Genomic DNA, 23,822 nt, shown 5'->3' with positions numbered 1-23,822 from the left:
TCCAAGTAATTTTACAAATAGTGTAAAAACAAATTTACTTAGAACAGGCAAATTCGCCCATGTTGGCACTTTTTTTTTTTTTTTTTTTTTTTTTTTTCAAAATTACATTTTCAAAAACAATTAAAACAAATTTAGTGAAGCAGTCCACTGGGCTATAAGGCTGGGACTTTCTTTATAAACCTTCCGAAAGGGAGATAATAGAACTAGTATACATCGAAAGATAATTTATTATGTGAACTATAAGGACTCAGTAACTACTACGGAATATACTATTTGCTCTTTGCTTATCAACAAAGTGGGAAAAATTAACATGAATTGTTCAATGCTATAAGATCTTCATGCAATTAAATATCATTAGTACATGATAGTCTCGTTACTGAAAAGGGAAGTTACATTCTTAATCAATGAACAAACCAATCAGTTACTGTTAGTAGCATGCACATCTTGTAAGAATATGGAAAAGTCAAATCTAACAAGCGATTGATTCAAACAATCTAATCCAATTGGAAGCATTGGTGTAACAGGATGATCCTTTTAGATATTCGGTCAGTTTGTGTCAGCTGTAATAGCTAGATGTTTACAGTATATTGTATATTAGATATTGAATATAAATTTGGTGAGAACACTGAATTGTATTAGACGATTAACGTATATATACGAGTATGTTTATCTTATCCGAACATCATTAGAAGATTATGTTCTTGTCTCAGTACGGGGGAGGCAGGAAAGCAGAAGAGACTGTCAGCCCTGAAATAGGTCAATGACACCTACCATGGACCCAGAAGTTTGCGTGGCACCTCACCATGGTATTGCTGAGGGAGGCTATTCTAGTCACACCCTCCGGAGAGAGTGATTGGTGCTTTCCAAATGGGAATATCTGCAGATGAACTACATCACCTATTGGCATTGGTAATGTACGGCTTACCTTTTCCCTAAAATGAGATAGACAAGGGTTGAGATCCTCACATCCCTACCGAGGAGGGAAGCCTAAGGGATTTCCCCTAACTCGGCGAGTAAGACGTGCCTTTGGGACTGGGATTTGATTGGTTGGGCGTCTGCACGATATCTCTTGGCGCTGGTTAAACGACAAGCAGGTAGACAGGGCAAGATTCTATCACCTCCCAGGTCATCCCCGAGTTTCTGGTTTGGGTTGAGCTCTGCCGGGCTGTGATCACACCGTAACTTAGGGCTATGTTCTTCAACGAAGAAGTAAGCTTGCCTTATAACTATCACTACATATGGTGGTGGGTCCCCACTCGCTAGGAAGGTCGATTGACCGCTAAGGGCTAAGCCACAGAGTAATACTGGGGAATCGCGGTGCAGAGGATTTTTTCTAAAGTCCCTTGTAAACTGTCCGTTCACATACAGGCGGCCAAAAGTGTAAAGCTGCTCTTACAAGAAGGTTAACCTCGTTGGTGACCATAAAGAGTGAGGGTAGATACACTCTCACTTCTTTGTCTGAGTATTTAATATTTTTGAAGTTTTTATTATACTAAATCATTCATTAATATTCAACTTGTAGTATAATAATAAAAAATAGGCCTATTTACTACTTATTCTTTTTTCTTTCATTGAATATCATAAATACTTATTGTATGCATATATAAGAGAATCTTATATATCATATACATATTTAACATGAACTTATACGTAATGCTCATCTGCTTACACTGTTACACACACACACACACACACACACACACATATATATATATATATATATATATATATATATATATATATATATATATATATATATATATATATATATAGAGAGAGAGAGAGAGAGAGAGAGAGAGAGAGATAGTGTACACATATTTTATGCTATATATATCGGAGCAATAAAAAAAGTATCGTGTTAACTTTTTACGGAATATTAAATAAATGTTTGAATTTTTCGTGAAATAATATTTCTGTATTTCTGCAAGTAATAGTTTATTATAAATTGCTGCTTCATTCAAAATAACATATAGCTATTGCACATTGCTGTTTGTGAAAATTGTAACACCAAGGGGGGATGACGGGAATGCATGCAAACTCACATGATTTGTATGGAAGAGTTTGATATACATACGATTACAGTTTCAGTTAAATGGCGCATCCGTGATCCCATTAATCACCCTTAATTCAGTGTTTGGAAAAATGTTACGAGAGGGCGGTTTACGCAGCACTCAGTTAGTGGAGCGTGGACAATCAAAGAAGCATGTGAGCCTCATTTTGTCTCGTCTATATTAAAGTGTGCAATGTAAACAGCCGATTGCGTTCGAATGGGGCCGCATTAGCTACCTAGGAAGACTACCTCTTGTACTGCTAAATTGGTGCATGTATAGAGCATGCTGCACGACAGTGATGCGTACATGGAAGCAGTGCTCAGAAGAGAGCTATACGCAACGACGATCGAGCAGTAGACCGTGCAATGTGACCCAGCGTTGCCAGACTACGGAAACAAATTTATTGTCATAATACCTAAAAATTATCGAATATCGGAAGAAATTATCGTATTTCTCGTATATATATATATATATATATATATATATATATATATATAATGCGTGTGTGTGTAGCATCCTTGTTTAATCTCTCTTTTTTTTTTGTTCCTGTTTATCTCCGCCCAAACCGTTGGTCTTCCTTAGGCAAAAAGAAAATACCAGTGGAAAATGTATATTCTATCCAATCCTAAAATTATCGTACGTTTTATAATTATTATTTTCTATCAACCGGAGCACAAAATTATCGTATCTTTTGATAATTATCGTACACTATGGCAACGCTGATGTGACCACAGCACAGGATGATGGATATATTGTTCACATGTTCATGACTGCCGTACAGTGTTGTTCGTCCGGAGTGTTAGTTTCAAACTGGATCATGGTAACTTAGGTAGACTTGTTTGCGTTTTCGGTTCTCGGATGTTTGCTGAACGCTGGACTGGCAGCAAGCATACCATTCCATAGGCTTCCATTGACCCAGAACTACAAAGGCTCAGGGTAGAATGAGTACATGAATAACGTCACAGGCGTTTCAAGTGGCAGGCAGTCGTGTTTTCAGATGAATCTTGTTCAAATGTTTCACAGTGATTGCCGAATAAGCAGTAGACACTATCGTGGTGACATCAATTTCCAGCGTGCATTGCCGAGCATCATACGGGTTAAACGGAGGATGTGTTGGTGTGGGGCATCATTGAAGCTTTTATGGATTGAGGGTAACCTCACCATGACCGCTACATCAGGAAATTTCAAAGACCTTCAAGTAACTCCGAACACTATATGAAAAAAATGCACAGCTACATGTCTCTCGAAATAGGCAAGTCCTCTTCGAGAAACGACTTGTGCCGATGCTTTTCTGTCCTGCACGGTTGCCTGTTATGTCACCATCGAACATGTGAACCATACGGTTGGTCGGAATCCTGTTTCTCACAGCCCTTCAACAGACAATATCTGTCTTATGGAGTTTCGTACAACGTGGAAGGCGATTCCTTAGAAACACATCTAGCGTCTGTTGACTTAACACCATGACGTACGGAATCTGTGATTACAGCACGCAGAAGCTTCATTTCATAGTGATTTATTAAGGTTAAATGCATTGTACAGTTCCTAAATTTAATAATATCTGCATAGTTATGTAAAGAATCTATCGTTTAAATTAAATTTCATTCCACTCGCACGTGTCGTTCATTGTGTTGCAATTTTCACAAACAGCAGTGTACTAACATGGTGACACATTGAATGAACTCAGACTATTTTAATTTGTAGTGCAAGTTTGCTTTTGGACTTTGATTTGAATTCCTACTGCTAAAAATTTCACCTACGTGTTTGCTTTTACTATAAAGCAAATAGAAACAAAATTTTTTTTTGCACTTACAGGTGAAATATTTTATATTATATCGTAGAAATTTGCTGTCGTTATTCACAGCTGATCATCTGGTGTTGTGTGCTATTAAGATCTTATTGTTGTCATAGCACTGAACGAAAAAAAAACTGTCCTAATAATAACATAAAAATAGAAAAGTGAGCTAAAATATTTAGTCAGAAAATTAAATAAATGCATCAAAAAAAAAAAAAAAAAATACATACAGTGATTTAGTAATTTTTAAAACTGATATCAATATAATTATTATCTCAAACTATGTTGGCTGATGTCAAGATTACACTTCTTTGCGTACAGTTGTAAAATATTTTTAGAACCAGTATATTTGGAATATGAGCAAGCAGTTGAACACAACCCACAACATGTAAATGACATTAAATCCATTCATAAATATATATAATGACAAATTTCAAATTTTAACAGATTATAGTATACAATATGATTTTTAAGAGAATATTAAGATTCGGGAGGTTCATGAAATTTACCTTGTACACAGTGTCAGTATACTTTAAATATTTTGAAGGAAATCGAGATGAATAAATTGTGCTTAAAGAAATACCCACAGCTTATTAAATTGTCTAGTTCATAAATTTGCCTTTTTAAGCAAGTTAAGTAAGACAGTTTATAATCTTATTCACTATTATTATTTGGATTTTGAAACTTGACAAAAATGTTATTGTTTGTCTTGATATTTGTTTGTAATATCTCAAAATTTTAACTTAAAAAGAGGTTAAATTTAAAGGATAAGCTGTAGGTAAAGAATGCATATTGCAGCTGAATTTTGTCATATGTTTTTGGAGCCATATTTTGACTGTATAGCTGCAAAACTTTCAACGCCGATCTTGGTGAACAACTCGGTAATTTTTGTGATACCAAAACAGTATATAGTAAATTCACATTTGAAACTGACGCAAGGGATACATTGTAACTAAGCTTTAAGCTTTTTTGAAATGTATGATATACCATTTACTACCTAGTTCATTACCAGAGCGAATATACTTCATTGAAATACATCTTCTTTCATTTAGGTTTTTAGAAAAGTCAATAATATCTGTAACAAACAGCACAAAGTTGAAAATTTTGCTTTTACGTTAACTGATATTCTCTCATTTTGGGGACTTAAAAAAATCGTTTCGAAATGTACACGCTCCAGCAGAGTTTCTTCTAATGTATCCTTAAAAACATATATTGAAAATAAATAATTAATTGTGATCTGGAAGGAACAGTTATAGTATTAACATAAGGTTTGGCGCGTGTATATTATATCTTCATTCATTTGAATTTAGGAGTGTGAAGGAATATCCAACAAACATTTTTTTCAATTAGTTCATTTCTAACCAAATATTCTTGCGGGTGCTTTTTTTTCTGTCATTTCAAATAGTGGAGAAGTAAATTTCATAAATCCTTCTATTGGAGCGAAAAATGGATGTTCATGATTGACTTTGGGGTAGCAAACATTTCAGTAAATCGCGGTAAATATTAAATTGATCATCTTCAAGATCCGTCGTTGGTAAGATTTTCCTTTACGCTTATTTCATTTATTGATAAGTACATTTCTTATATCATGAAATTCTTGCATAGGAGATGCATTATTTAGGTAGTAATGGCAGAGCGCTTATCTTTAGTATAATTTCAGAAAAGTCGCAGATACGATTTCGGTTTGTGTTGGTTTATGATGGTCATCTTCTTGTGTCCTCTCGTCTTCTCTTACCTTTTTATTCTATATTCTTTGATCTTCATTCACTTAAAACTGTTTCGAATTAAATTCTGCTGTGTAGTTTCTACTGATCAAATAAATATTTAGTATAGGAGTGTACACTTTTTAATTCATATATATGCTTATTCCTTATCATATGATCTTGAGAAAGCTAATCATATATTACGTTCCATAGAGAGAACCGCTGTTTTAATATTTGCCGAACACCATTTCGTATATTTTTGGATAATTGGACTAAAGGAAGTGTCGATCGTACTTCTTCATTGAAATTGTTGTAATTTCTATTAAAGCTTTTGTAATCGATCAATCCACATTTTTATTACTTATGGTAAACACTGCTGAGTCTGTGGATTAAGGAACTCGAAAGTTTGTTCGAAGGCAAAACTTAACCATTGGATTCTATCTTATGATAAAAAGGCCTTGTGTCCATCTTAAACACAAACTAAATACAACTTTCTTATAAGGTTGTCTATAATCTTTATTGTAAATTAACTAGAAATGTTACAGTCTGAAGAAGGAAGTGATGCACTTCCGAAACCGTAACATTTCTAGTTAATTTACAATAAAGATTATAGACAGCCTTGTAAGAAAGTTGTATTTAGTTTGTGGATTCTATCCTGTGCCAAACTAATTCATTTTGGATTTTTGTTACTCATCTAATTTCAATATGCATGGCTTCTTCATTTGTAGTAATGGACTGTTATCGTGTATGGTAGAGACTTGCACGGGCCGAATTTTTCGGACCGAGCCCAATCCAGCCCGAATGTACCGAGGCCCGGCCCAGCCCGGGCCCGAAAAGTTTTGGAGATTTTCGGCCCGAGCCCGGCCCGGCCCGATAAGTTTTTTAAAATTCATGGCCCAAGCCCGACTCCGTGCCTCATAAACAACTCGAGTAACATCCTGAACTCGTAGTGGAGATCATTAGAAGATTAAAATGACTGTTTCAAACAAAGAAAACAGTATATATATATATATATATATATATATATATATATATATATATATATATATATATATATATATATATATATATATATTCATGCCTATTACAAACACTACTAATATCATAATATTTTAAATTTTTGTGAGGTTTGTACATCAATAGTGAATAGCCTGCGTTATTGGTAAATGTCGAAAAAATTAGATGTACTGAAATCTAGTTCAACTTTGAATAACTTACATGAAGTTGTAATAAAGAGCATCTGTAAATTGATTGGGAGAAAGATTTATCCAAATGAAAGAATCATGTGATTTATTATTAAAATATGCTACATCTGTTTATATATATATATTTCGTAATTTATCAAAGGAAAAGCAAATCTTGTTGGCTTTCAAAAATTGGTTTTAGTGTTCCTATGATTTTTACGGGATGAATTCAAATTATATACTTTAAGGATGAATTCAAATTATATACTTTAAGGAAGTAATAATAACTGCGTTATTAAGTTATCGTATTTTATATACTTGTTTAACGTTAACATCAGATGAAATTTTTGATAACATCTTTTATGATGTTATTTCACTGCTAAAATGTCTCTTCGGTAGTATTTGCTTTTTAACAATTAATAACCACTGTTCTATACAGTAGTGTGCTGGCTGAAACAAGTAATAATGGAAATTCAAAGAATGAAAGAATGAAAATACAACTGCATCATATTTCTATTTTTAATATAACGTTCAAATTGTATGGAAGTTGTTGAGGAAAAGAACTGCTGTGGACTGCGAAATATTTCAAAATCAGAATTATATCTTCCAGTTATTTTGGTGAAATATTATATATGAAAACTTTCTTTATGAACTCTAACTTATTTATATAACAACATTCTTTTGCAAAATATAGGTAAATAAATTCATGTTATGAAATTAACGAACAAAATTAGGGACACCTCGATAATTCGGCTATATAATCTTTAACCTGTTTATGACTAACTAAACACTCATGTTGATAAGAGTATTAATATAAGGGTAAATTGTTAGAATGATATCTGATGAGCTCATATATACTATATGATATGCGATAAGTAAAAATGAATGAATAAATAAATAAATAAAATTTGAAAACCAATAGATTATCGTGAAATTGTGATCAATTCATATTTAGAACGTCAATGGTTAAAATCAAACTACTTGTACGCACTTGTAAGCTGAAGACAGAACTTGCATAATCATTCATACATATGATCGCAGTGAGTACAAACTACTTACTAACATTAACTTTCGAAAGAATGTAGAATACATTACGTTGCATGATTTAGTGTGGAAACTAAGACTGAAAGAATGTAAAACTTTTTTAGGATAAGTATTTAAAAAAAAAAAAACAGTATTACTTCATTATTTATTTATTTATGTATTTATTTATTTGTTGAATATTTAATTTCTCCACCAGGAAGCAAACGAAGTTTCTGTAACGCGTTGTAGATTGATTATAACAAATTGTTTCAGTTGAAGTGAACGAAACAAATCTTTTTTCAAATAGTTAATAAGCCAATGTATCTGCTTCATAGATATGTTCTTCGCTTTATGATTCGTGGAAAGCTGCAAAATTCATTCACTTCCAGTGATCCTGAACTACCTCCAAAAAACTTGTGCCCTTCTTTTAGGTTGCTGTTCCCCAACACTTCCTCTTGGTCGTATTCTAGTGCCTTCATGTTCTTTTTACCTGCTGGTGTTGTTGACTCAAAATCCTTCCCATTGTGTGAATGTTCTTATAGATCATTTCTGTACTATTTAATTTCACGTTGAGTTAATAGTAATTCTCTTGTTTGTTAAGTAAGAGAGAAAGATCTTGTTGAAATTTTGTAGCTTAATACTTCTGTCTTTTTTTAATATCTTTTAGTAGGGTCCATCCTTGTAGATATTCATTTTTTAATCAGTTGCTGTAGATAATTAAAAAGTCAGGAAACAGATGTCTAAAGAAGTATCTCTGAGGGTTGTTTATTATTTTTTTCAGAGAGCAGGTTTACTCGTTTGAGTCACTGACTTGTATTTTTTTTTAATTAGGAAAGTAATTGTTGTGATTAATTTCAGTGTTTGATAATATCACTTTATTCTTTAAAGCAGTGATAACTTCTTTGCTGTTGATGTTACAATTTTACTAACACGCTCCCCTCACTTTAATACAACGCTGCACGCATTCCTCAGGGGTGTTTCGGAAAAGATCACTTAAAGGTAATGGGCAACACTGTCTCTTTTTATTATTCCTTTTCCTCAAATTATTAAATTCAGTTTGATTGTTAGAATCATTTATAGCCTCACATCATTTTTCTATCTATATCTCTCAAGTTGTTAAACTATAGTTCCCACCTGCATATAAGAAATTTTTTTAAAAGAAAGCAGGAAAATTTTGCAATATATTTATATGTTTTGTTTCTTTTACGTATTATCATCTGTGTTTTCTCAATTGTGACAATGAAACCCTCAGCTCAGAATTTACCAAAACCGTCACTTTCAAAAATTTCAAAAGAATATCAATTTTTAATTGTTTCAAAAGGTACTGTTTCCAGTAATTTCTTTTCCTGGGCAAACACTAAGACAAGATCGTTCTTAAGTTTTCCCAACATCTCAAGTGTAATTTCCTTCAGTGTTAAGTGTAAATTCTTCAGAATAAAAGTAATTCCAGAAAAATAAACATACTTCTTTGTTTCTATTGTTACTTTCTGTTGTATGTTTAAAAAGAATTCTTAGAATTTAGTTATTTTTTTTAAAGATTTTCTACCCTTAATAATATTTGTTTGCAAAGGAAAAGAATGGGAAACAGCATCACTTAAGATATAGATGCACTTTTATTATAAAATATAAGTGTAGTTTTTCTGCAATTTTTACATTTCTTGCACAGTATTTAAGTGCACTTTTGGTTAAGCAACATAAAGCACTGGGAGGGTTTTATTACGCTCGTAACTTTTAACGGTTCGTATTAAGCAAAACCCTATAGGAATAAATGTTATTATTGAACTTCAGTATTGTTTTCGGAAATTTATAGGATTTTAATTCTACCGTGTTGTATCAATATTAGGAATCAAGCATAACAACAAAATATTTCTTTTGTTATTAAAAAGTTGTATTGTTTTAAGAAATAGTTCTCAACTTTTGTGTTGTAACAAAAGAAATTAAACACAATGTTAACAACTTAGAGGAAATTTTATAAATATATATATATATATATATGCATATCTTAAATCCGAGGTGAGAAAAAATTGTGCCATAAATATAAATTAGTTGCCCTAAAAGGGTCTTTTCTGAAACCGTTGCTGCTTCCTTTTCTTCAGTTGCAATTCTTAAGTCTCCTGGCAGTATCTATCTATATTTTTTTCCATCTCTTACATCATTCAGTTTCCATTTCAGTGTTGCTGTTTTTCTCATTAAATTTCATTCTGCTGTATATGTTTCTAAGTTTAACCCTTTCAGAATTTGGATTTCATTAGTGGCACAATATGTTTAATTAATAGTATTTTAGAAAGAATGTAAACCGGATTTGAAGACAAAAAAAAGTTGTAAGTAAAGCAATGAGTATATTTGTTATGAAATGCAGCAATAATTATTCCCATTTTTAAAATGATGGGAATTAATGTACAAATAGAAGCTACTTATTGGAAGGGTTAACTTGTGCTTTATTTTGTAAGTTTGAGTACTGTTGCAGCAGAGCTATTTTTATTACGCTTTAGTTTTATGATTTGAGTATTACTTTGTTATTGAATGTGTTATCGTTATTTCCTTTATATTGTACTATACTCTGTAGAAAAATTAGAAAAGACACATCCTTTATTTAGGAAGTTTAGTAATGGTTTCGTTATAATGTTTTACAAAAATTAAATAACTGAGACGTATTTGAAAATTAGTTATATTCGTACGAACTTTAGAAAAAAATGATTGACATATAATTGAATGCAAGATACTAAATATTGTTTATTTATTTTATAAAGTAACACATCTGTCCTGACCGTCGTTAATGTAGTTTTAAAGTAGCATTGTAGTTAGAACATTACCCTGCATATTTTATCCTCTTTAAGTTTCAAGTAATTATTTATTTAAAGAAGTTAAATCTTGGTTCCTGTAGAAAAGGTTCTGATTAAACGTACATCCATTGAAACACGTAGAACGATACTGTAGTTTTGGAGCAAAGTAAAAAGATAATCACAATAAGCATGTAATATTATTTTTGATTACAGTTAATCACTTAAGAAATAGTAACAATAACAACACTTAGACTTGATTATAGATTACTGAAAGAGAATATATGAATACTTTTTTTTTTCTTTTGCATGGAGGTAAAGCGCACTTGAAATTGTAATCCAAAAGATTTCAGTACCATTGCACATATCAATAAATAAAATATGCACAGAAATGGTCATGCAGAATTCACATGTACCACGATAAGCATGTTCATTTACTTTAAAATGATCAATAATATTAATTATTTCAAATCGTCATTTTTATTTCTATTGACTAGAAATATAGCGTGCATGTCACGTTAATGTATTGTTTCTTTTCTTTATTCTGATTAAACATTGGTGTATAAAAAGTACTGTTCCCATTTTTGTAGGAGGCACAACGAGGGCACAATGGGAAGACGTCACAGGCTCGACACCACTCACCTTGGTTAACGACTGTGTATCTTTCACGACGACCGTTTCCGCGAGGTTCTGGTTAATGGATTGCAGAAACGTAGGCGAAGCCACCAAAATGGCGACCGAACTGTACAAAGAAGCAATTCACGTACCTTTCATGGCAAAGTAAGTATTGGTTAACGTGAATTCATAAAACAAATCCAGCACACTTATGAACATTATATTTGCAATAAATAATTACTACAAATGTAGTTTGTACTTCTTCTTCTTCTAGGGATATATACTTATACTTGTCCTAGTTCAAGAAAGTAGATGATGTTGATTTCCTCAGTTAACTTTTTCATAAATACTTGTCATTTCTTGATATTTGAGTTAAGTGTGATTTTTCCATCACAATACTCAGTAATATGCTCATTTTAAATGTTAAGTGATAGTTCAGGGAAATTAGCACTTAAAATAAGAAGAAATGAAAATAAAGGAAAGTGCTCTGAAAAGTGCCTCAAGTGACATAATAAAATTCTCCGAAAATCCGATAGGAGAAAATTTTTATGACATCACTAATATGGTGGCCTCTGTCAAATAAGCTACTCAGATAAAATAATATTTTCGTTATGATTAAACATAAGGAAGTAATTTTGATGTCTTTTGATAATTCAGTATTTTATACGGAGACACAATTTTCCATAAAACACATACATTTAGATATAGTTAGCTCTAAATTTTAAAATTTAGAAAGAAAAAAAATCATCTCGAATTTTGAACTGTAAATTTTTCATAAACGACGAGAAATATAAAAATTTAACCTGAAATGAACGTAAAGCCACATTATGTAAACTTTCTTATGGTGCTTTTATATTTACTGTATCTAAGAATTTAACCGAGAATTTGATTTTATGGACAACGATTTGCGGCAGTATGTGCCAATGAAACAGACTAATTCAGGACGAGTTCCACTAATAAAAAAACAATATTTCCGTTAGTATAAAACATAAATAAATAACTCCGGTGTCGTTTTGAACAACAAAGAAAGGACATTAACTTATGAAGAGAAGCAATATTTTATTTAGAGCATACATTTAGAGATATTTAGCTCAAATCCTAGAATTTAGAAAAAGGAATATTTCTTTCAACCTTAAATTTCTTGTAAACGATTCAAGATCAAAACAAAGGTCCAATTCAAAAATTGAAAGAGATCTTATCAGCTTTGACACTGGAGTATATCAGTAATGTTCATGTGCATTTTATTTATTTATTTTTATTTTTTATTTTTTGTACAGATATGGCAATAATGGACTTAAGCATTTTCAAATTTAAGAGTTGCCCGAATTCAAATCTGTTTCCATACCTGTGCTTCTATATTAGAACGTATTGCCAATTTACTCGGAAAATGGTTGAAAGTTCTGTGTGTCGGTGGGTGGGTGAAATGGATTGATGGATATTTTAACCAGATACATGATTTACGAACAGTCGTCTGTTACTACCATTCCTTGTATACATCAGAAGGTTGTCAGACGAATGGCCAGCCCACATACGTTGTTACGTTCGACCATCTTTGTATATTAAAGTCGATTTGCATTCTTACATTATACAAAGATGATGGTGTTGGAAAAGAATTGACGCAGGCAGTAGCAGGAGCTAGTTTTAGTGATGTAAAGATGAAGAGAAAGGATAGAGTTTCCGGGGCGCTAAAGTAAATCAGAAAGTAAATTCTTGCTATCTCTTACTTTTCTTATAGAGATTAATATTGAAATCAAAAGTAGTAGTAATTTTTTACAACTTCTGGTTTTAGTAGAGTGATAAGGGGGATGGGTCCTATTTTCGGGACTTCCTTGAACCCATTTTAAGAAAATTTCTATTTTTTGGGATCTCCTTGAACCTATTTTAAGAACTCGCTTCGTGCAATCTGTTAGCGTTTCTGTTCGAAGGTAATTAACGTTAAATCGGGAATGATTGATTTCTGTCACTTTCGGTTTGAATAGAAAGTTAAGAGAGGGGAGACAACCTATTCTTACGACACTGATAAATATCAAAACACCACTTCTCGCTATCTGTTATCGCTTTTGCTCTGATACCTGTCAACAGACGGACGAAGATAAGCGTCCTATAAATCTTTCCATACTTATGCGTAACATGTAAGTCTAAAATCAATGTTGAGCAGGACTGCTAATAATAATTTACCATTAATTAGGTTAATTGCGTGTGACGTCCTATCTTGTAGTTTCCAGTGCATCCGGTAGGTGTCTACACATACAGTTGATTCTGTAGTCACAGTTTGAAGCGAGCAAACATACATTGAACTGTGTATAAGGTTTGCTTAACTGTTAAATGTGATTTTAGTAAATACCATTATACTTTCCAGAAGGCAATAGAATATTTATCATTCCAAACAGATATATTACGTATATGAATTTTTCGTTATAATTGAAATATTGCACTTTGATATATTCTTATATTTCATGATATTGTTTAACAACGAAATATATCATAGCAATATAAAGTAGGATAATAGTCTTTCTATCCTCTTCTAATGATAATTTAAGGAAGGATGTCTGATTATCCATTCTGGCCGGGAAGACAAAAAAAAAAAGGGGGGGGCATAGACAAAAATTATATATTGAAAGTGTAATATTTCAACTCTTCTAATTACGTGATCAGTGCAGAGTCTTAGGTTTAAGATAGGTTTACCGAAAGGTATCTTAAATATTAGAAAATGAACGAAAGCTATTGAGTTTCTATGATTTTCCTTGGAATTATCCTATGATATTTCAAATTATGTTTTAGCAGCATCTACAAAAACATAGCATTAATTTTGAACAGTTTGTACCAATTTCTGTATATTGCTGAGTATTCATATCACAAACTGGAGCCATATTATAAAAGTAAAAGTTCTGCTGTCATAAATAGCCTCAATTTGTAACTAGAATGATGATCTAATAGGACAGCTATATATGTATCGTACACAATAAAATTGATATAAAGATTCAATCAGCAATAAAACTCATTCATTATTGCACCATAAGTTATCCACACTCATTTATAAATCAATACAGCTGTAGCTGTAATGAATCCAGCTGTATTACTACTTCCTGTTACCAAGTTTTTCAACTAAAGCACTGGATATTGTGAACAACAGATAATATATTACATTATAATAGCAGGTATTTTCATTACATATAAATGCAATTTCAGCGTTAATACAGAAATCAGTAATTACTAGGCAGGCTGGTGAAACCCAATAGGTTAAAATTGACATGATTGATGTGAAAAATTTGTACCAATAATATTGTACTGTTCTATCCGAAAAAGATAAAAGGCAAAGAATCAACAATTCGCAATGAAAGAGGATCTTATTTGGGGAAAGTTATGGTGAAAATTAAGATAAAGCTATTAAAATTTTGAAAATATGATAAATAGCTAATAGTATCGTTAAAAGAATGAAATCAACGGAATCTATTATATAGGTTAACAGAATTAACAAGTTAAATGCACTTCTAAAGATCTTCCTTTCTTAATTATAGAAAAATAAGATGTTGGGTATATGTGACATTACATGAATCCAAAATTTAGTTGGGGCCGCCGTGGCTCAGTGGTAGAGCGTTCACCTCTGGTGCATGGGGTCCCGGATTTAAACCTTGCTCCCGCCAAGTGAACTTTGTGATGGACACACACCATGTGCGTGGGTTTCCTCGGGTTTCTCCCGTTTCCTCCCACTTTCTTCATTCCACCATTTCATTAATTTCTCATCATCACCGTCTCCTTTAGCCTAGCCGGCATAACCGTGGGACATGAAACTCAAAAATTTCATTTCATTTCATTTCCAAAATTTAGTTATACTATGTAAAATAACCATATAAATTTATGTTTCAATCAGAAAAAGAAAGTTTCACTTGCTAAGCGTAGATCAAAATCAAATAGGAAAGAAAGGATCTCTGCTGCATATTGACAACAGTAGCAGTAGTTTAAGTTTCTATATCTCTAACATGGAGTTGTAGAGTAAGATCCTGTAGTATGTTGTATGAAATAGCACTTAAATATGTGCAATGAAAAGATACGAGTAATTTCAATTTACATTTCATGATTTGTGCTTACTTTGTAACTATATTCGGACCCTAGAGGAACAGGAATGGGAAATGGTGAAAACTTCATAACGAGGAACTGCATAAATTATAGCGTTTACCAAACATTGTTAGGGTCATCAAGTCTAGGAGGCTTAGGTGGGCAGGTCATGTAGCGCGAATGGAAGGAAGTTTTGACTGGAAATCCAACCGGAAAATGTTCATTAGGAAGATCTAGGCGCAGATGGGAGGATAATATTAAAATGGATCTCGCACAAATAGGAATACAAAATAGAAACTGGATCAAGTTGGCTAAGGACATAAGTCAATCGAGAGCTTTTATGAACACAGCGTTGAACCTTCGGGTTCTATAGGCCATAGGGAGAGAGAGAGAAAGAGAGTTATTACATAACTTCTATTATTAGCTCCCAGCATAAACATAGGAGTGCTTATAGTTTCACTCTAGGCGTATGTGTGTATGTAGTACTTTATTTGTGGTAACGATTGGTTGAATCTAAACCAAATTTGGTGGGCAAGTAGTCTATCGTCCAAGGTATAAGGTTTGCTATATTTGGTGGCCGAGTTCGGTCAAGAACAGACTCGGCTTTGCTCAGCTTGCATGTGGCACGTTATTTTTCGTGAGCTACTGACCGGATCTGAATCAAATTTCCTGGATAAGTAGGCCATTGCCTAAGGTATTTGGTAGTCGAGCTCGGCCAGGGAATGGCTCTGCCTAGCAACATTGGTTGTATTCCATAGCTTTAGACGGTGAGGGCTTCTACGTTCGGTTTACAGACTGTTTTCCACTTCTTACGTAATAGGAATAACTACCAGATTGTAGCAACATTATTAATAACTATACAACTTCTTTCCTATTCTTTTTTTTAACCCTTTCCCATCTGATTGTTAACCCTGACTACAAGAACTCCACTTGTTACTTTCTATAATATATGGTCATCCTTTTCTAGTTTTCGCATTACAGCAAGTCTGGTTGAATTACAGTGATAATTTACATTTGAATTGAATTTCAGTGTGTCACAGGTTGGTATTTTTCTTCATTTCTTAGGTTTGTCGTGTTCGCGAAACGAGTGGATGTCTTAGAAGCAAGACTTCGAGTGTTTTGCATGACAGACGACAAAGAAGATAAAACGCTGGAACACCAAGAACATTTTACGGAAGTAGCTAAAAGTAGAGATGTTGAGGTAAGATTTGAGTTATATTCATCACGCTCACAAATTGTTTAGCAGGTTAAATATAGTATCAAAATAAGAATGTTCTTTGTTGTAATTCTTGTTTCTGATTCTGCAATGCCTACTCATTTTTAAAAATTACAGCATCTTTCAAGTTAAATTTAATCCAGATTGTATACTCATTCAAATTCTGTTAAGTGTTTAGATCTTAGATCCAGGTACCATAAGTCTCTTTGTTTGTTGCTAGCTGAGACGTTAGATAAAAATAGTCTTTAAACAACTCTGGCCAACCAGTTATCTTTTGAAAGTCTTGTGTTATCCCTGAGCGGAAGTAATTCAAGCAAATGTACCTGTGTAGCTGTTTATTTAGTTTCAAGCAAAAATACGGAATATTCCTACGTACGATTGTGAGAATATATTCTTTTAATGAACGGAGAGTGATCATGATTTTTTGAACAACAATGTACATATTGATTAAAGTGAGGAACTTTTTGTACAATTGACGTACGTAGATATTTCCATTAAAATATCTTTAATTTTAGCAAGTTATGGTACGTGCCAAGTTATTTTGAAATTATACAGTTATAAATTTATGTGCTTAAATATTCAATTGTAAGCATGCAAAATATAAACATCATACCAATAATAATAATAATAATAATAATAATAATAATAATAATAATAATAATAATAATAATAATAATAATAATAATAATAATACCATCATTATCATAGGAGAGTCATTCGTTATCGCGAACCCGCAATCAGGAAGTGAGCATTCTGCTACTGAATCACCTTAAACAATGTTTTAGCAACATTATAATTACACCACTATACGTCAGATAACTATATAATTGCTTCATATGGCTGTTATCAAATTATAAAGTATTATAGTATTGCTAAAGAAGTGTTTGACACATATACTATATGATGGGTTTTCACGTTGCAATCCCATCCCTTTTCATTTCATTATTGTATCTATTATTTTATCATTATTCATTGGATTTTTTTTTATTTTCTGCTGCTTAAATAGAATAACCACAAAACGTTAAATTTGCATTCTTTACCGTGTTATGGAAAGGACTATATCGAATGTAAGTGATATAGCTCAAAATATTACAAATCAATATTAGTTCTGTATCAACCGTATATTTATGACATTTTTTTTTACAGGTGTTGGAGGGAAAAGCCCAGTTTGTCGAGTTTGCTGGTAATTTAGTGCCTGTCACGAAGTCTGGTGATCAACTACAACTTGGTTTCCATGCGTTTAAGGAAAACAGGTTACCTTTTACAGTACGAGTTAAAGACCCCCATGCTGATACTGTAGGACGTATTCTGTTTATGAGGGAACCGAAGGTACGTACACATTCCTCGATAGAATTTCTTAAAGTATTCGACGTTTCTATCAAGAGTATTACTGGAATTAAGTTTGTATCAAGAGTATTATTGAAATTTCGCTTTGTTTCGTTTCTGCTGCCCTTGTAATAACAAATAGGCATTAACTTAACTTGCCATCATTATTCTAGTGTTAGTTGTGTTATTCTCGTTAGTTTATCTTGTTCTTGTACTTGAACACTGGTTTAGTTTGCAATAATTGTACAGTTTAATTCCTTTTTACTCTGATTTTATTGGTACAAGAGTATTTCATGCAGTTTAGTTTCGAACAAGTTGACCAAATAATAATTGATTTGAAAGCTAAACCACTTGAATAGTAATATATCTTTATTGTAACACCAACTGTGTTGCTAATTGCAGTCCTTCGTGGCTATATGGGTAATTCGAATTCTTTCTGTGCATGTAGTTCTGAATTCGATTCCCGGTGAAGTACGCTTCAGACAAACATAGATAGTAGTTGGAATCTCACACTAGCTGGTAGGTCATGTCGTATACAGCCCTAGTGATGAAAAGGCTTTAAATTCAGACTGTAAAATTATTTAAAAATAGTAAGTTTGTGTTAAACAAACACAATGAGTTTGACCGTAATGTAAGTACAGTAAGCTCTTGGTTATCCACGGGATTATATGGCACGGCAACCGCGAAAAATGGCCGAAAAACAATACAAATCAACATAAAATGCTTTTGAATAATTTTTGTTTATTATAGATGCTTTACACATGCAATTAAACTTAATAAGGAATAGTTTTCAGTACTTAGAAGGTTGTTAGTGTACTTTTTTTTTTTTTTTTTTACACAGAAAAAAGAAGCACTCCATTGATTTTTTTCCTATTAAACATATCTTCTTTATTTGTGATTTAATTTTTAACATTTTCTTACAGAGTTTTTTTACGCGTTTTCTTTTAATACCGTAATTTATCGTCACAAAAATGGTAGAGAGAAAAAGGAAAGAGAGACCGCGAATGAATCGAGAGTTTACTGTATATGAATAGTGAAATACAATCATATGTATTTATTGTAATAATTTATTTTATTGTAACTTCAGGTAGCGAAAGGTGAACCTCCACAATCTCCAATATGTATACTTAATATCGTTCTTCCCGAAACCATCATGCCAGAAACTGCACCGTCGGAACCAGATCTCCTTGAACTGGAAAAGAAGTACAGTTTCTTGCGAGATGGAGGTAAGTGTTAACTTTTGATGATTTTTCTCAGTGGATTACATATTATCGCCAAGGGAATGCATTAACAAATAAACGAAACCAACTACATATTTAAAGACGAATCTATACACTTCAAGATCGTTCATATAGATAAATAAGAATTTAATATGACCATTATGTACAAAAGATAGAAAAGAAAAAAATCAACAAATAGTAATACTAACAATAAGAGAAAAATAACACATTTGAACTTGTTTCAAGAAGAATTGCACATAATAAATTAAAGTTTGCGTCGTGTGCATACTTTAATTAATTATAAATTGCTTAACGAAAAAATGTGACGGTGTAGCATGTGGACGTACAGGATAAATTAAAGAGTAGGAAATAACCCAGTAAATAGAATGGTAGGAGAAAGGATGAATTGAAAAAGAAATTAGATTGAAATAAATAAAGCCTGTTAACCATTATTTTATATACCGAATCATTTTTTTCTTTTTTCGAATACAAAGCTAGTTGCTATAAAATAGTTTACTGTTTGGGATCCTTGATATATATAGTTTAGAGCAAACTTACGTTTCTGTTTTGTGGAAGAGCACAAAACACATTATGAAAATTGCTATAATAAAAGATGAAGTGAACTGGTATTTTTAGGCAGAGACTAGTTGGAAAAGTAAAATTTATAGTTTCTAGTCAAGAATGACATACATTTACTGTTTGGTTACGATTGAAGGAAACTTAATGCAATTCAATATCTCATAAATACTAAATGGTGTTGAATACTTATTTATATTGATTAGTAAACATTAATGAAGATGCGAATATACAGGTGTTTCAAAACAACACCGACAACCAAGATAAGACAATAAGTTCAGACCAACTTGGGTGCAAAATTCCATCATTTCGTAGTCATAAGCTGCTGAAAATACGAAAAAATGAATTTTAAAGGTCCATAGCTCCAATACTACGGGACCTACCATAGTCGGTTCAAGACTCCACTAAGGAACTAGTACGTGCCCTATCCAAATATCCATGTTTCAGAATCCTACGGTATTTCCGCAACAATTTTTATAGAGGTAGTTAGTGAGTATTTCAAATGATATGCCCGTAGCCAAACTCTCTCCGTAAAAATTGTTGTGTGAGTACCGCAGGATTCTGAAACATGTATTTTTAGGTAGCACACCTATTAGTTCCTCAATGAATTCTTGACCTGACTACGGTAGGTACCATAGTATTGGAGCTATAGATCTTTAAAATTCATTTATTTCATGTTTTCAGCAGCCTGTAATTTCGAAATAACGGATTTCTGCATCCAGGTTGGTCTATATTTTTTGTCTTACCTTGGTATCAGGAATCAACTCCAAAACGTTTTGAAACACTATATATATATATATATATATATATAATTATTATTATTATTAGATTGTCTTATTGCAAATATACCTATTTACCAGATCTTTTCAAAAATGCGGGACGCGAAAGAATATAAATATCTTCGTGAGTAGTTGATGTATGAAGCTTCTATTTTCTATGTTCTGATGTTACTATAAATTATAGCAATTTATATAATGACTTTTTTTAAAAAAAATATATATAATTATTATGTAGTTGAATAATGAAAGGGAAAAACTGTAATAATAGTCATTGATTAAATTGTGGAAAAAGAAAGTTAACTTCGATCAGAGATTAAATGAATCGCTAAATTGTACTATGGTCACCTTATGATGTACTTTTCTTTTCGTTCATATGAATTTAATAGGGAAATTTTATGCAGTAACAGCGAATAAAGGTACTCTTCTACTATATAAAATAGATGCAGAACTTCATAGGGAAGTAGCCTAAGTAGTCTGGATATATACTAAAACGGTATATTCAGTATTGTGTTTGGAAATTGAATGTGTTTCGTTGATTGAGAATTAAGATTTCTTTTTTTTTCTCTCTCTCTCTCTGCTGCAGGTCGACCCGAAATGATCCATCGAGCAGATCTTCGGTTATCCGATATTTGTAATCTACTGGGTAGTGATTGGGTACCACTTGCCAGCGAATTAGGTGTAGCCACTTCAGATGTTAACCTCATAAAGTCTGAATATCCAGATAGCATTCCACAGCAAGCCATGGTCATGCTGCGACTATGGATGCAGCAAGCAGGGAACAAAGCTACAGGTATGAATAAATTACAAGTTTTCTTAATATCCTTACCTTTAATTGCGTTATTAGTATTGCTAATTATCCATGTAGTTTTTAATTTACGTTGAAATATTTTTCTTCCAATGAGACTTAATGGTAATGTAATTCGTTGATCGTACAGTAAAATCATGGTCGTAAATGGCTTAGAGAAATTTAAAGAAGGATATGGAATATGGAATAAGAAATAGTAAAAACTAGGATTGTCTACGAAACATCCTAATAAATTTTTATATATTATTTTAGAACATAATCATAATGCAATCTTGATATATTAAATCAGAACAGCACGAGGACTTGTAATTCCAACTGCAAGTAAGAATTGGGTTTTTCTGAGTCAAAATCATACAATGAATCAGGGTTTTCTGAGTCAAAATCATACAATGAATCACGTTGTATTAACATATCAAGGTGAGGTAATACTGTAGTAATACGTTATCTTCGAATATAATTAATTCCACTGTTTAAATATATGCACATAATTAAATCTTTCTAGGGCAGACTGAATTTGATTTTGCTTTTGGTTAAGAAAATGTATTTGTAACAGCAATTATACATTTTCTTTAAAAGAAAGTTTAATTTAAAGTATCGAAAGCAATGAAATTCCTGCATTTTTTCTTTAGAATTCTTTTATGTGTATATTTAGATACTTAACAACAAGAAGAGTCATTTTGATTGACTGTATAACTACAAGAAGGGTCATTTTGATTGATTGTAGTTTAGCGTCCTTTTTTTAAGTCCTTAAACTACATGAAATGTAGACTATAAACTACCGTATATCATAGGAACAAACTCAGATTTCCCGTAGTAAGACGAGAATGCTAGCCATTTAAACAAAAGGAAGATCAAAAGAATTTTATTCAAAGATTATGAAGGTATATCACAGATACGATATATCCAGATCGTTGAGAGAAAAGTTAATTATCTACCTCACAAAATTGACAAGATTTTACTGTACTGGTATTATTTAGAATAGAATATTTATTTTCCCTTAGTCAATTACATGATTTTTAAATCTATCATGATTAATTATCCTTCGTTGTATTCTTAAATTCATATATGTTGTGTGTTCACTTTTTCTCTCTGTTTCTGTTTACATTCTTTGCATATACATACTTATATTATGTTGCCTTATTCTTATAGTACCCATTCGTGCATGGTATCAACTTTAGGTTTATAAATTGTAGTAGTCCCAAGAATATAATTACTTGTAAATTATTTTGTAAGATATTAGAATTATTTATTTACTGTCATAATCAGTTTTTAAATACAAGGACTAATTAAGTGATTCATAACATACTTTTCATTTCTTTATGAAATTATGATTTTTATACACAATTTTGAGAAAAAATCGACATTTTAGTATACTACATGGTGATTATGTTAGCTAAAGCAAAAATTTCTGTAACCATATGTCAGAATATTGGCAGTACTATTCATTATTTAACATTTTATAAAATAGAATGCGCATGCCTTGCATTCCTATTCCTAATCTTGTGAATATAGGGCCTTCTCAATATATACCATTGTCTCGTTTACCTAATAATAAGAGTACACAAAATGAGAAAGAAATCGACTAGACATACTGCTCAGGTAGCGATTAATGGGCAAGCACACTGCCATCAGTTGCAAGTTGCAACCTTTCCAAATTTCTGTGTGACAACAGTAATTTGATTTTTAGTCATCTTTTGAGTAATGAAAACAATTGATTGCTAATGAAGTTGCTAAGTGAGGAAGAACTTAATAGCCGTAACTTTTTCCTTAAATTTAAATATGCCTCAAAGTTTTTAAAAACATAAAATGTGGAAACATTTACATCAAGAATTACTAACAGAGAAAATTTGTGGATGCAGTATATTTATTTTCATGACTGAAATGAATAATCAGACTTCGCGAAATGATATCTTGAAGAAGAAAGTTGCATTAATACTAAAATTAAGATGTCAGACTTTAAAAAAAAAAAAAAAAAAAAAAAAAAAAAAAAAAAAAAAAAAAAAAAAATAGAAGAGAAAAATTAACCTAGTTTTCCGAATCATTGTACAACGTTATCATTCAATTGGTCAATTATTTAGAAACAACTTCTGTTAAGAATCATTAATTAGTCCTGTAATCATGATAGATTTAAAGATCAGATTTTATTGATGAAAGGGAGAAGTTCTTATCAGATTGATCATCAGTGGTCGATCGCCAGCAATAGTTTGAACTGAATATCTCAAAACAAGAGAGAAATATTACCTTTTCTTGCAAAGTATTCTTATTCAATCATTATATCAATTTCGAATTTATATTTTTGTAGTATTCAGAAGACTTTTTAATGTATAGTTCTCCAAAGAAACAAATATTCGTGTATGGTGTAATTGAAAATCCAGAACAAAATTTTGCGAAAAATAATTTTTCACACCAAATAAAACAAAAATAAATAAATAAAAGTTAATTAGTACGGATAGAAAGAAAACAAAGGAAAAAACTAATCGGAATGACAAAATTGGAGAAAAATTTTCAAAAACTTTACTGTAAATCGGAGAAAATTTATTTGGAATCCAAGGTTTGAGCGAATAAGCACTAAAACGTTGATTGTGGCCCTCAGGATTCGTTTTCAAAGAAAGAAATGATTGTGTTACTCCAATTGCTTATGTAGCGTATGTTTCTGAAAATATTGATAATACTTTATGGTTCCTGCGTATGAAATT

General features: G+C 31.9%; 1 protein-coding gene across 2 annotated transcripts in view; it reads left to right on the top strand.

Annotated features, from left to right (window-relative positions):
- LOC145661242 (uncharacterized) overlaps positions 1-23,822 on the top strand; it is a 729,570-nt gene that overhangs the window by 695,032 nt on the left and 10,716 nt on the right. For both annotated transcript variants that reach the window (XM_081726693.1, XM_081726692.1), the window contains exons 26-31: positions 8,726-8,752; positions 11,124-11,313; positions 16,270-16,405; positions 17,567-17,749; positions 18,834-18,972; positions 20,905-21,111. In XM_081726693.1, the coding sequence (XP_081582819.1) occupies positions 8,726-8,752; positions 11,124-11,313; positions 16,270-16,405; positions 17,567-17,749; positions 18,834-18,972; positions 20,905-21,111 (882 nt within the window). The remainder of the gene's footprint in view (positions 1-8,725; positions 8,753-11,123; positions 11,314-16,269; positions 16,406-17,566; positions 17,750-18,833; positions 18,973-20,904; positions 21,112-23,822) is intronic.

The sequence above is a fragment of the Thermobia domestica genome, chromosome 1 (assembly GCF_964235325.1).
Source record: "Thermobia domestica chromosome 1, izTheDome1.hap1.1, whole genome shotgun sequence".
In the NCBI taxonomy this organism is placed as follows: Eukaryota; Metazoa; Arthropoda; class Insecta; order Zygentoma; family Lepismatidae; genus Thermobia; species Thermobia domestica.
Note: the sequence above shows the minus strand (reverse complement) of the source record. Positions and strands in the feature narration are given on the sequence as shown.